Genomic DNA, 12,145 nt, shown 5'->3' with positions numbered 1-12,145 from the left:
AAATAAATATAATTGTGTCCATCTACAACTAGAAAATTTTATATATATATGTATATATATATATATATATATAAAGAATTCATCAAAATGTCAAAATTTTAACACAGTCCAGTGAATTGTGCATATTCCGTTGATAATCTTCTTGGAGAAGCTACTTGAAGCTGTTTGCCAGAGAAATATAAAACGTAGTTCCTATCCTTAGGAGATTTACAATGCCAGAGAGTAGTAATATACAGTATGTAAAGGTCCTTAGTTGCAGACAGTAGAAACTGCTCCAGCTAGAGGGGTTTATGCAGGGTGTGAAAGAGCATGAAGATTTCCAGAGGGATTGGAGAACCAAGCTCAAGTACTAAATGGCCAGAAGCCATGCATCTATGACAAATGCCTAGTGGCACTGCCCCACTCCTTGGCTTCTAAGATGCCAGGAACTTAATTGTACAGCCCCCAGCACAACTGTGGCAGAAAAGCTAAACACATCCAACATTTCCCCTCAGAAGATTCTTTCCTCCTGTGGCCACCACCTCACTTTCACTGTGTCTGGTTTAATGGAATCTAGTCCAACCAGCCAGGGAATCTGGGAAATGCAGTTTTTAGTCTTGCAGACTGCAGGATGGGAGCTGAGTCAGTCTGAAGAATCTGCCATAAACATCAGGAAACATACGCATGTTGAGCCTCTGCTCTGGGCAGTGGACTCCAGGCGTGCAAAATGGTCAACATTTGATCTTTACCTTCAGAAGCCAAGATTGAGCAGAAGACAAGGTATATACCTCAAGACTGCTGATCCAGTGTGTGCTGTGTGCCAATGAGTATACAGATTCAGCCAAGAAGGTAGTCTCTGCAGACTAGGGAGGGCAGCAGTGGCTTTTGAGCACATGGGCAGCCTGAAATGGACACCTAAGGGGTGCTTCTGGCAGTAGTGTGAGCCTATACGTATTTCTCTTTTCAACAAGTTCTGTATGACCTTGGGTAACTCACCTTCCATCTCTAGGACAGTGGTAGACAGAATAGTGTCCCCTTGAGATATCCACATCCTAGTCCCCAGAACCAGTAAGTGTGTTCTCTTAACATGACAAAAAGGGACTTTGCAGATGTGATTATGTGTGAGAGCTAGTGGGGAAATGATCCAAGTGGGCCCAACATAATCACAGGAGTCCTTTTTATGGAAGGAGGGAGGCAAGGGAGAGTCAGAGGAGATGTGTCAACAGAAGCAGAGTCGAGAGAGAGATTTGAAAATTCTAGCATTGATTAAGAAGGACCATGAGCCAGGAAAGACAGGTGACCTCCAGAAGCTGGGGAAGGCAAAGAAATGGCTTCTCCCCACAACTTCTAAAAAGAAATGTGACCCTTCTTGCACCTTGACTTTAGGACTTCTGGCCTCCAGGACTGTAAGATAATAAATCTGTCATTTGGAGCCACTAAATTGGTGGTATTTGTTACAGCAATGATAGGGAATAAATATAAAACCCCATTTCCCTCACCTGAAAAATGATACATTGGTCCAAGGTGGCAAGTGTCTAAGTGTACAACAGTTGAGCTAAGACCTGATCCAGAAATCCAAGACATTTCTATAGATGTAATGGGCAATGGGTCTTCTCCCATTTGGTTATACATGACCAAAACCCAATTCTGGTAGCTCAGCCAAATATGATTTTTTCCTCATGTGTCACAAATCTAAGAGGAAGGCAACCCTGAGAGGGTTCCTCAGCTCCCGGGACCAGCAGGCAGTAGGCTGCTTCCATCTCTCAGCACCATCACACTTACATAAGGTTTTGAGGCCTGAAGATGCCTGCTGTACCCCCTGGCATCACTTCTAGTTTTCAGGCAGGAAGGTCCAGAAGAAGGAAAATAAAACTGCACACAGAATCCTAATCTAATGGATTGCATCTTTGGTGCCAGAGCTCATCAAATAGCACATTTACACTATAATGTGCAGGGTGCACACTTCACCAACAGAGCTTTGGGCCTATTGCATTTGCAATGACAACTCTACAAATCACATCTGAATTTCAGCTCAAACATGAATCCATCAGTTCTCTATGCTGTAGTCAAGGTATGTATAGCCCTTTTATATTCATTTTTATTAATCAACACTTTAGCTGTCAGTGACAGAAACCAAACTCCACATGGCTTAAATTTAAAAGGAATATTTTGTCTCATAAAATAGGATAGTCTAGCAATTGAAGGTTTCAGACATGGCTGGTTACCAGCTCTGGGGTAACTGAGTCCCAGGTAAACCACCTGGAGAAGAACTTTCTCCTCAAGTTGGTCTGACAGTTCCAGAACGAACTTTAATTGGCTCCCTTAGGTCGGTGCCTCTATTCCCTGTGACTGTGTTCAGAGGAAAGTGGTATTGTTAGGATCCAGCCCGACTCATATGCCTCATCAGGGCTGGAGCTAGGGCACCTTTATACAGTCCCATCATGGCCACATGGAATGGCAGGGGGAAGCCCCCCACCATAATGTTACAGGGCACTGTATCAAGAGTGAGAAGGACGCAATCATGTTTGGGCAGAAGGAGCCGGTGCCTACTACCCATAGGGGCCTTTGTTCTTGTTATAAAATTTTGTCTGCCCTGGAAAGTGAAGCCAAGCCAGGAGAGGTCCATGTGGGCCAAAGGGTCTCCTGTCTTACTGAGATGGGCTAGGCAGGGGGGAAATTTGGAAAACCATTGAAAAGTGCTTCTCAATCAGTCACCTGGAGATTGAGAACACAGGCTTGAATTTGGGAGGTTGGGGACGGCCCTGGGAGTCCTACACATGGCCTCTAGCATGTCTTGAGTATCTCACAGCATAATAGCCAGAGTCTAAGAGGAAATGTCTTAAGAGCCATTGTACCAGGGAACAAGATGGAGGCTGCAGGCTTCTCGTGACCTTGCCTGAGAAGTCAGAGAGTCACATGAGCCATGTTTTACTGGGTACTGAGGGGCAGGCCAGATTCATCATGGACATGAACTACACAGGGTGTTCACACTGAGCAGTGTGGCTTACTCAGGGGGTCTTCTTTGGAGAACAGATACTACTACATATTTCTACAAGAGTATCAGAAATTCATGGTCCTTCTCCTGTGTTTTTCTTTTGCAAAGATCATGGCTGCCCAGCATGGATGACCCATTTATAAACACCAGGTGCTCCTCAGAGGCACGACACTTCCCCCAAGTTGGATCCATTATGAACCCACAGCCATACCTAAACATTTCTCAATCCTACCTTTATCATGAGCCTGTACTCCCTCTTAAGGTATGGGTTTCCAATCCATCTTAATCAAACTGTGAAGTTCTGGGTGTATGTTACAGGGCCACCATTTATTCTTTTCAACTCTTCAACCTACTCTGCTAAACACCAGGGTGTCTGTGGGTACAAAGACAAATGATCTGTGACCTCTTACTTTAAGATGGTCTGAGAACCAGGAAGTCTGTGTCTTATCAGTATGATAAAGCTGTGCCTGGCAGGGTTCTTTGACTCTGGCTGCTTTAATTCTAATAGAATTGGGGAGGAGGGCAGGGAAGGCCTCACAGAAGGAGTAACACTTGACAGAAGAAAGTTGAAAATGAAAAGAAGTTTCCCAGGTAGGTCTGGGCTGACTGTGCTTGGTGGCACATGACATAGGTGTGGGAGCAAGCGCTCCCTAGGGCTCTTCTAGTTGTGAGGACTAGAGCTCTCTGGGGTGGCTCACAAACAGGTGGAGAGGAGTGTTAGGGATGCAGGGAGGCTCACAGGGACCCTGGGATGTGTTATGCACTTTTTTGTCACTGTGACCAAAATACCTGACAAGAACAACGTTGAGGAGGGAAAGTTTATTTATTTCGAGCTCACAGTTTCAGGGGTCTTCATCCATGGTGGGTTGACTCCTTTGCTCTAGACCTGAGGTGTGGCAGAACACTGTGGAGGAGGGCCTGGTGGAGGAAAGCTGCTCAACATGGTAGCAGGCAGCAGGGTGAGAGAGGAACCAGGGACAAGATACAGTCCAAGGAACTCCCCAATGGCCTCCTTCCTTCAGCCACACCCGCCTGCCTACAGTTACAACCAGGAGTCCACTCAAATGATTAATCCACCCAATGAATCAATCCGTGGGTAAGGTTTTGGCTCTCATTACCTGATCATCTCATGTCTGTACATTCCTCAGTTGCAGAACACATGAATTTTTTTGTGGGGGGGACATTAAAGATCCAAATCATGACACCAAAAGCAGCGGAACAGACAGCTTCAGGATAAAGAGACCCAAGGAGACACTCATAGTCACCCATGTGTCTCTTGGGGCTTCTCCACTCTGCTCTATGTACCTGTTCTATTCTCCCCGCTGCTGCTGAGTCTCCGCTCCTTCCTAACTCCCATGCTCACGTGGCTTCTCGCAGCCCCCCACCTCCATCTTCCCTACCCATTGAGCTCAAGCATCCACCAGTGGCAGGGAACATGCCCTGGGGCCCTAATCCAGACTCCTGGGAGAGGCATCTGGCTGGTCCAGCTCTTCTGGTTGAGCGGACCACACCAGTCTGGTCATTAGGCAGCCCAGGAATAGACCACCAGTGGGTCAGGTGCCTCCACACGCTGTGGCACATACATTAAGGCAGAGCTTTTGAGAAGATGGCATGCATGGGCCGGGGACTGATGCATGGTCACAGGGGTGTGGCCCGTCCAGGGACCAGGGCTGTGCAGGCAGTGGGTCAGATCTTGAAGAACCTTGCAGGCCATGCTGAAGCATGTAGTCTGCATCCCGTGGACCACAGTAGCCATTGAAATGCCATGAACAGTGGATGGGCTGAACTCATCTGGCGTGTGACAGCCAAGGTCCAGACCTGTTTCTGAAAGCCTATTTTCAAACATTTTGAATTCATTGCCAGTGTTTAAAACTTTGCAGATATCACATAACAATCCAGACTTCCATTTTTTTCTGGCCTGTATGAAGATCTGGTAGTGCTGACTAGCAGACCTCCAAGGTCACTGTCTACCAGTTGGGTAGCAAGCAGCACCCCCTAGTCTGTTAGGGTCCTTGCCCAGCTGGCTTCACTCCTTTAGGACATAGTCTGGCCTTCCGAGGGCTGGGTTCTGCACACCCAAGCAAAGCAAGCGGACTGTGTGGACAGTAAGGCTGCAGGCAGGAAGGCCAGGGAGAAGTGAAGGCCTGGAATCTAGATGCAGATTCAGGGAGCAGAGGGCTTTGACTTCTACCTTGCAGGAAATCACTTAAAAGGACATAGAAAGGGGGTGATTTATGGCTCTGTCCTGCTTCCTTGTCTTTATTCTACAAATGCTTCCCTTTGGTACAGTATCAACGTGACATCCTAGGCTCACTGTCAGAGAGGACCCCGACTGTGTCTGTGTCCCTGTTTTTCCTGGCTCTGTCCTTCACCTGTCCCCTCCTCATGTGTCTTCAGCTTATCATTGGCTTTCTACCCTCCTTATTCTCTTTCTTCCCAGTTACATTTCTCTACCTTTCTAGATGACCAGTGTAATTCGACTTGCCTGGCCATTCCCTTTCCTCAGGCTCCTCCTGGGACTATCTTAAAACATCAGAAAACACTGAATTTAAGAGCAAAGCTGGCCCCACTGTCCACTTCGAGGCAGTGTGTGGGCTCACTAAACTATTTCAGAGAGTGCTTACATAGCTATGTCTGTAACTTTAAAAAAAAGTTATTTGATAAGAGTCTGCAGGTAGGGTTTATCCTGAAGCAGGAATTCAGCTTTCTCAAAAAAGAACTTTCCAGAAAAGGGCTCTGAAATCTCACTGTCTAGGGTCAAATCTCAGCTCCACCATTTTCTAGCTCTGGGGTATGGGCATGTCACTTGACCTTTCTGGGCTCCTTTCCTTAACTGTAAATTGGGGATAATAGGACCTGCTGGAGGGGTGTGGGGAGGGTTCATGAATAACACATGAAAGAGCTGAGTCCAGGACTGGTCCCAGAGCAACTGCCCAGAATGAGCAGCTATTATTATTAACGCGGATCCTCATCGGGACCAATGAACACGTGTTCTACTTATCAACAGCCCCTATTGCTTCCTCACCTTTGCTAATGCTTCCTCTGGATTTTTAAAGATAAAGATGTTGATTTCCAAGAAGACATACTGATTTTTTTAAGTGAAATATGTTGAGTTAACATTTTTATTGTGTTTGCAGTTTGGGGACAGGAGGGAAGGCTTCACTCTGAACTCAGCTTTCACAAATCAAAGTCTCTGGGGTGAGTTTTTAAAAGGAATACTTGCTCTGCTTGGTGGCCGGGGTTCAAAGCTCTGGGGGGAAATGGTAAATGCTAGCCTTTAATTGTAAACGAAGGTAGCAGCAATAAGGATCTGGACTCAGTAAACAAACAACTGATTCCACTGTCAGCAGTTTCCTTTTAACACCCAGTGCCTCCCATTTTATACACTGAGTGGAGTTGGTGAAGCCCATTTTGGGGAGAACTGGCTGAGGCCCTGAGTAAAGGGGACACCCATAGGCGTCTACATCTCCCTCTCCTTGTCACAGAATTGTGCCTTATGAAGCTGTCGCTTTGTCATATCTGTCTTGCCCTGAGGGCCAGCTCACACCAAGGGGTTTTACCTAGAGAATTCCAGTTGTGTTTTATTTCAGGAACATAAGATTTTATCTAAGGCGCTTTCCTGCAGCTCATAATATGGCCCTCCCTCGGCATAAACTGCACACGCTTTCCATTGTTAGCACTGCTCCCGGTGCGGGCAGCAGCTCCTCAAGGCTCTGCTGGAATTATAGGCCACTTTGTTTGTGCAATAGCTCGGGAAGCTTGGCACCATTGATTTGCATCAGTGCCTCCGGAATAGCCTTTGCCTTCTCCTTAAAGATACTATCTAAACTGTGAAATTCATTAAATAGCCCCAGAAATGGATCAGGTTATTTAACACAACATCCCTAATGGCACAATATCTCAGCTGTCCACACTGATAGCGAACATTGTCTTGGACAGTGTTATCAGCCCAGGACACCCGCTATGAATATTGATCCCAAGCTTGTTATAGCCATCACTTGCCATCAGGACAGGTCAGAGTTGGAACCCACCTAGCATCAAGGCAATTTAAAGACAGCACTCAGGCAGAATTTTAATGCCTGTGCTGAAGAAAACAAATCAACTCCGTGCACAGATGGAAGGTGGCTCACTGGATGTGCATGAGTGTGTTACTGGGATCGCCTGGATGTAAATACATGTGCAAGGGTGCTAACGGTCAGACACCTCTCCAAATCATACCTGAAGGGAGGCCTCACTGCCTCCTGGTCCTTTACAAAGCAGATGGCCAGAAAATGAATCCCCTCAGCCTCTCTGCCTCCACTCTTCCTTATGATTAGGGGTGGGGTTCTCTCTAGGCTGGGTGAGTAAGAGAGCATTTCTATTCCTCTGATGTTTGTGGGGGACACACCTGTGTCTCTTGTGTGTCCTCTGTTGCCAGAAGCCAAGTACTGAGCATTAGGTGAGGACAGCCTTGTGCTCCACTGAGCACACATGAGAAATGTTGGGAAAACTAAGGGCAAGGAGAATTTAACAATCATGAAAAGAAAGCATTCTTAAGGATTCACAGGTTTAAAGGCTAGGGTCTCCATATGTTCTTGACTTCCTCTCTGATTTGTTGCTTCTCCTTTTTTGGGCTTCTTTCCTATATTCCACACCTGTAGACTTCAAGGTGAGTCTTATCAAATAAAATATTCAGAAAAAATTTTTGAGGCTGTTTGTAAGATGTACTCAGAGGATCCCTGGGAAGGCTGGGGCCTTCCTGGTTCCTCTCCTTTGGGTCTGGAATGCCAGACCACCATGCTGTGAAATTGTCTTGGGGTTTCTTCAGGGGCAGAGGAAGAGGAGGGATTGTGGGAAGCCACATTCACTATTTCTGTTCTGGAGTAACCTAATGGAGACCTATTCCTAAGTCTCCCAGCTACTCAGAAGAATCGAAGCACAACAATCCATATAATAAGGGGAGCGAAAAGGGAGAAGGGGCCAGGATCAGTAGGGGAGGGAAAAGAAAAAAGCGGGGGAAGGACAAGTGAGAATTGGGCGAGAAAGCGTTGTCTAAACGGAAAAGGTACACTATGTGGATTGGGAAAGGGTCTGGGTTTACGGGTCCTGGGTGCTGCCTTTTAGTTCCAGCTTGTTTTTTCTCTGGGTTTCAAGAGGTGTGTGTTCCCCTTGGCAGGGGGTGGGCCCGTGGGCTTGAGAAAGGCACTTCCTTTCCCGAGCTTTAAAAGCACATCCATTTGCACTTCAGGACTGGAGCGAGCGTGAATTTCGGCAGGGCTTTAAAGTCCGCAGGGAATACAGTGGCCACCTCTGGGAGGGGCCGAGAGGTTTGAATGAGAAAAGCTACCAGGAGCGGGCCTCTCAGGACTCCTCTTCAATAACACATGGGATTAGCGGCCCCCAGCACTTTAATGAGAAGGTTTCTCCTCCTCTTCCTACTTCTTACCTGCTCAGACAATATTAATTGCCGAGTCATTGTTTGGAAACCGCATGGGGCCGGGAAGAAAGGAGCAGAAGAGTTAGAAGTAGCTGTGGGCGGAGGTCTAGGAAAGCCTCAGAATTTGCCGCTGAAATAAATGCCTAGTGCTCCGGGACTGCAAATCACAAAAGAAGGAATGTTAGCAGGGTGTGGCTGGTGACGCCTCCCTCCGCGTAGCAGCCCGCGGCCGAGGGGCGGGGCTTGAGGGGCAGAAGGGGGCCCTTTCAACAGTCTCTCTTTGATCTTAAATTCAAACCAGACAGGTATTTTTTAACCTTTCCCTTCTTGGGGCTGGGAGAGGATGTGGGTCAGCGAAGCAGCCTAATTTCTGATGCAAATGATGGTATCTGGGAAGAGCGCCCCACCGGGCGCTGGCAGTCACATAAACTAGGGTCTCACCTGGCCTTGAGCCCGCAACCTGCCTGGCAGAGGAGGGGCCCCTACCCCAAACCCTTGCTGCTCTCTTACCCTGTTCCTCCCCTAGGTGGACCGGAAAGACACCGATGTGGTGCAGGATTTTACTGAAAAACAAAAGCAAAAACAAACAAACAAAAAACCCCACTGGTCTAGCTCAGACTCTGTCATCAGCTAACGGAGTCCCTGGGCAGATAGATCACTGCTTACTTTGGATCTCAATTTCCTCATCTTTAAAACAGGATTATAGTCTGAGCCAGGTCACGCCCACCTCACGGGGATTCTCAAGGAATCGAAAGATCTAGAAAGTCCAAGGGCTTGGTAAACTGTAAACCGGGAGAACAGAAGGGTTTTAAAATAGGAGGCAAATGGGTCTGAAGTTATTCCTGTGGATCACAGGTGGGGCGGGAGGGGTCGTCTCCAAGTCAAAGGCAGGTGCACAGGAGAAAGCGCAGCAGTTTCAAGTCAGAGGTGTTTGTTTGTATAGCGGAGATGTGCGGGGTGAAAGCTTCCCTAGCGCACTTGCAGAAGTCTCTGCGGGTGGGGCGGAGGCTCGGTATCCTCGCGGGCCGGGCGCGCGCACCGGCGCCGGCGTCTCTGGCTAGCCCAGAGCAGCGCCGGTGGCTAAGGCTAGACCTGAGGCGGCTGCTAGCGCGCCCTGCACGTGGCGGGGGCCTGGGCCGCTCAAGTGCCAATCCGCGCGCAGCCCCCCGGGGCTCTCTTCCCGCCCCGCCTCCCCGCTCCCCTCCCCAGCTTCACTTGGCAGAGCAAACCGGATTCGCGCTTAGAGAGCTGCGGCCGAGCTACAGCCAAGGCAAGCCAGAGCACCACCACCCCCGACCCGGCACCGCCGGGCGGCCCGCGGGCTGCGGGTATGCTGGCATGGCAGGACGGAGGGGCCAAGACGGCTCCCTCCCACCACAAGATCTCCTTCTCGGTCCTGGATATTTTGGACCCGCAGAAGTTCACCCGCACTGCGCTCCCCGCCGCGCGCCTCGCTCCCCGGGAAGCCAAGAAAAGTTTGGCGGAGGTCGGAGCTGGGAAGGACACCAGGCCTGGGAACCGGGTCCGACAGCAGGAGACCTTTGGTAAGAATGCGAGGCGATCCCAGCCCAAGTGACGTACAGGGCTGGTAAGTCGCGGGGTATGGGGTGGGGCGGCTGGAGAGCCAGGGCCTGGTGAATGGTTCCTTAACTGCGCACCGGAGCAGGTGGGACGTGTGTCCCCCATCCCCGCCTCGGAATACGGTTGAGGCCGAGAGGAGGCTACCTGAATTCCGGGGCACCTGGAAACCTTATCCCCGTATACCTGTCAAGCGGGTGAGCACCATAGCTCTGATTGCTTGCAGTGAAAACTAACACCTAACCTTGCCAGGCTCACTCATTTAACAGGCATTTAATATGCTCCTCACGTGCTAGAACCTGGACTAGGAGCTGGGATTAAGGTAATGAAAGTTTGAAATCTTTGAGGTAGATAGCATCATTAACATCATCCCATTTTATGGATGTGAGAACTGAGGCCATGGCCTGTGTCTGGGATCTCAGTGAGTAAACAGGCGCCTATTTCTTAACACTCCAGACCCAACTGTGGACTGGGACTGGGAGCAGGGCCTCGATGATGGGAAGATTTTAGTACTTTCTCCTGGAAACCCTTTTTGATTTAACCCCTGACATTGGTGGACACCTGAGGAAGGGTCCAGGAAAGTTTGTGGGTGGAAAGAAGGAGGAAAGACAGAAAGACTCGTGCTGGCTGGGACGTGGGTATGAGATTCCCTGGAGGAATGCCCAGGTCAGGTCTCTGAGGAGGCTGAATGCCTCCCAACCTCCTGCTCCTCTCTCCAAGTTTGGTGGTGATTGTCTGGGGCCCCTGGCGCCTCTGGCAGCCGCGCTGGGCCCGGGCTACCGGCCTGGTAATTGTTCGGATCGTCTCTCGGAGGGGCCGAGCTCCCCTTCCCCCATCCCCTTGATCGATATTCTATTACTGGCGCCTGCATATCTCCTGCCCGCAGCTTGCAGGTACCGACTTCAAACCCCCTTTCCCTGTCTGATCCTAATATTGTTCGATTAAAACTTACCTTTAATAGATGACATCTATCGATCTGGCCCCGCACAAATCTGAAACTCTATTAACACGGCAGGAGAGAGAAGATGGGAAAGGGGGAATTTCACCTTAAAGCGGGGGGGGGGAGGTGGAGGGCTTAATAACTTCTTCTTTAATTGCTAGGAGTCCCGCACCAAAATAGGCTTCTAGGGACTGGGGAGGCGCTGCCCTAAACGCACTCGACGCCTCAGCACCTCGAGGTCTTCATGTACAACCACTCCCCCAAAAGGTCACTATTCTTTCTTGATGCGGGTTGAGTGCCATTCATTCAACACATACTTCTTGGATGCTTACTTGGTTGCAGATTTGTAAAGGACAAGAGGACACCGTACCCCCAAATCTGCTTATGAGAATGTGCTTTCGCGAATGGCTGAGCGTGATGTGTGGAAGGGCACGGAACTGGGGGTTGTTTTAAGGGGAGAGCTGAATGCTCTCAGGAAGAGGTTTAGGGCCAGGTCGTTCCGGGCTTCTGGTAACCTCCCCCTTCTCCCTTAGATACTACTGGCCTAGGCGACGGTCCAGCGTCCCCCCTGGAGGGTTCCGAGGCCGAAGAGGAAGAGGAGGACGCAGAGGACTCGGGACCTGCGCGCGCTCTGGTGGGCCCCGCGCGCCCCCCCGAGGTCCGGGCCGCGGTGTTGGCGGGTGGAGAGAGCAAAGCGGACGGCGAAGGCGCCCTCATCGGCTGTCCCAGCTCTCCTGGTTCCCCGAGGCCCCGGCGCCGGCGAGCTGAGCCCAGCTGCGCCAAGCCGCGGCGAGCGCGCACCGCCTTCACCTACGAGCAGCTGGTGGCCTTGGAGAACAAGTTCCGGTCCACGCGCTACCTGTCGGTGTGCGAGCGTCTGAACCTAGCGCTGTCGCTCAGCCTCACTGAGACACAGGTCAAAATCTGGTTCCAGAACCGCAGAACCAAGTGGAAGAAGCAGAACCCGGGCGCCGACGGCGCGGCGCAAGGGGGCGGCGGTGCGCCTCAGCCTGGGACGCCGGGTGCGGCAGGGGGCAGCGGTACAGGAGGCAGTCCCGGACCCCCAGGCCCCGGCACTCTTTCCTTCCAGACTTTCCCCTCCTACTCCGCAGCCAACGTCCTCTTCCCGGCCGCCACCGCTGCCGCCTCCTTCCCCTTGTCCGCCGCCACCGGGACCCCCTTCGCGCCCTTTCTGGGGCCCTCCTACTTGACCCCATTCTACGCCCCGCATCTGTGA

The 12,145-nt window shown here is 50.4% G+C and overlaps 1 protein-coding gene across 1 annotated transcript; it reads left to right on the top strand.

The window, feature by feature from the left end:
- Window positions 1-9,720: 9,720 nt before the first annotated feature.
- Window positions 9,721-12,145, top strand: NKX1-2 (NK1 homeobox 2; the record flags this gene model as incomplete). Its single annotated transcript, XM_081268802.1, has 2 exons — window positions 9,721-9,934; window positions 11,442-12,145. The coding sequence occupies 2 exons, from the start codon at window positions 9,721-9,723 to the stop codon at window positions 12,143-12,145; spliced, it is 918 nt and encodes a 305-aa protein (XP_081124928.1).

Source organism: Spermophilus citellus, assembly GCF_964194105.1.
Source record: "Spermophilus citellus genome assembly, chromosome: 15".
Taxonomy (NCBI): Eukaryota; Metazoa; Chordata; class Mammalia; order Rodentia; family Sciuridae; genus Spermophilus; species Spermophilus citellus.
The sequence above is the reverse complement of the archived record's forward strand: the minus strand, read 5'-3'. Positions and strand labels throughout refer to the sequence as shown.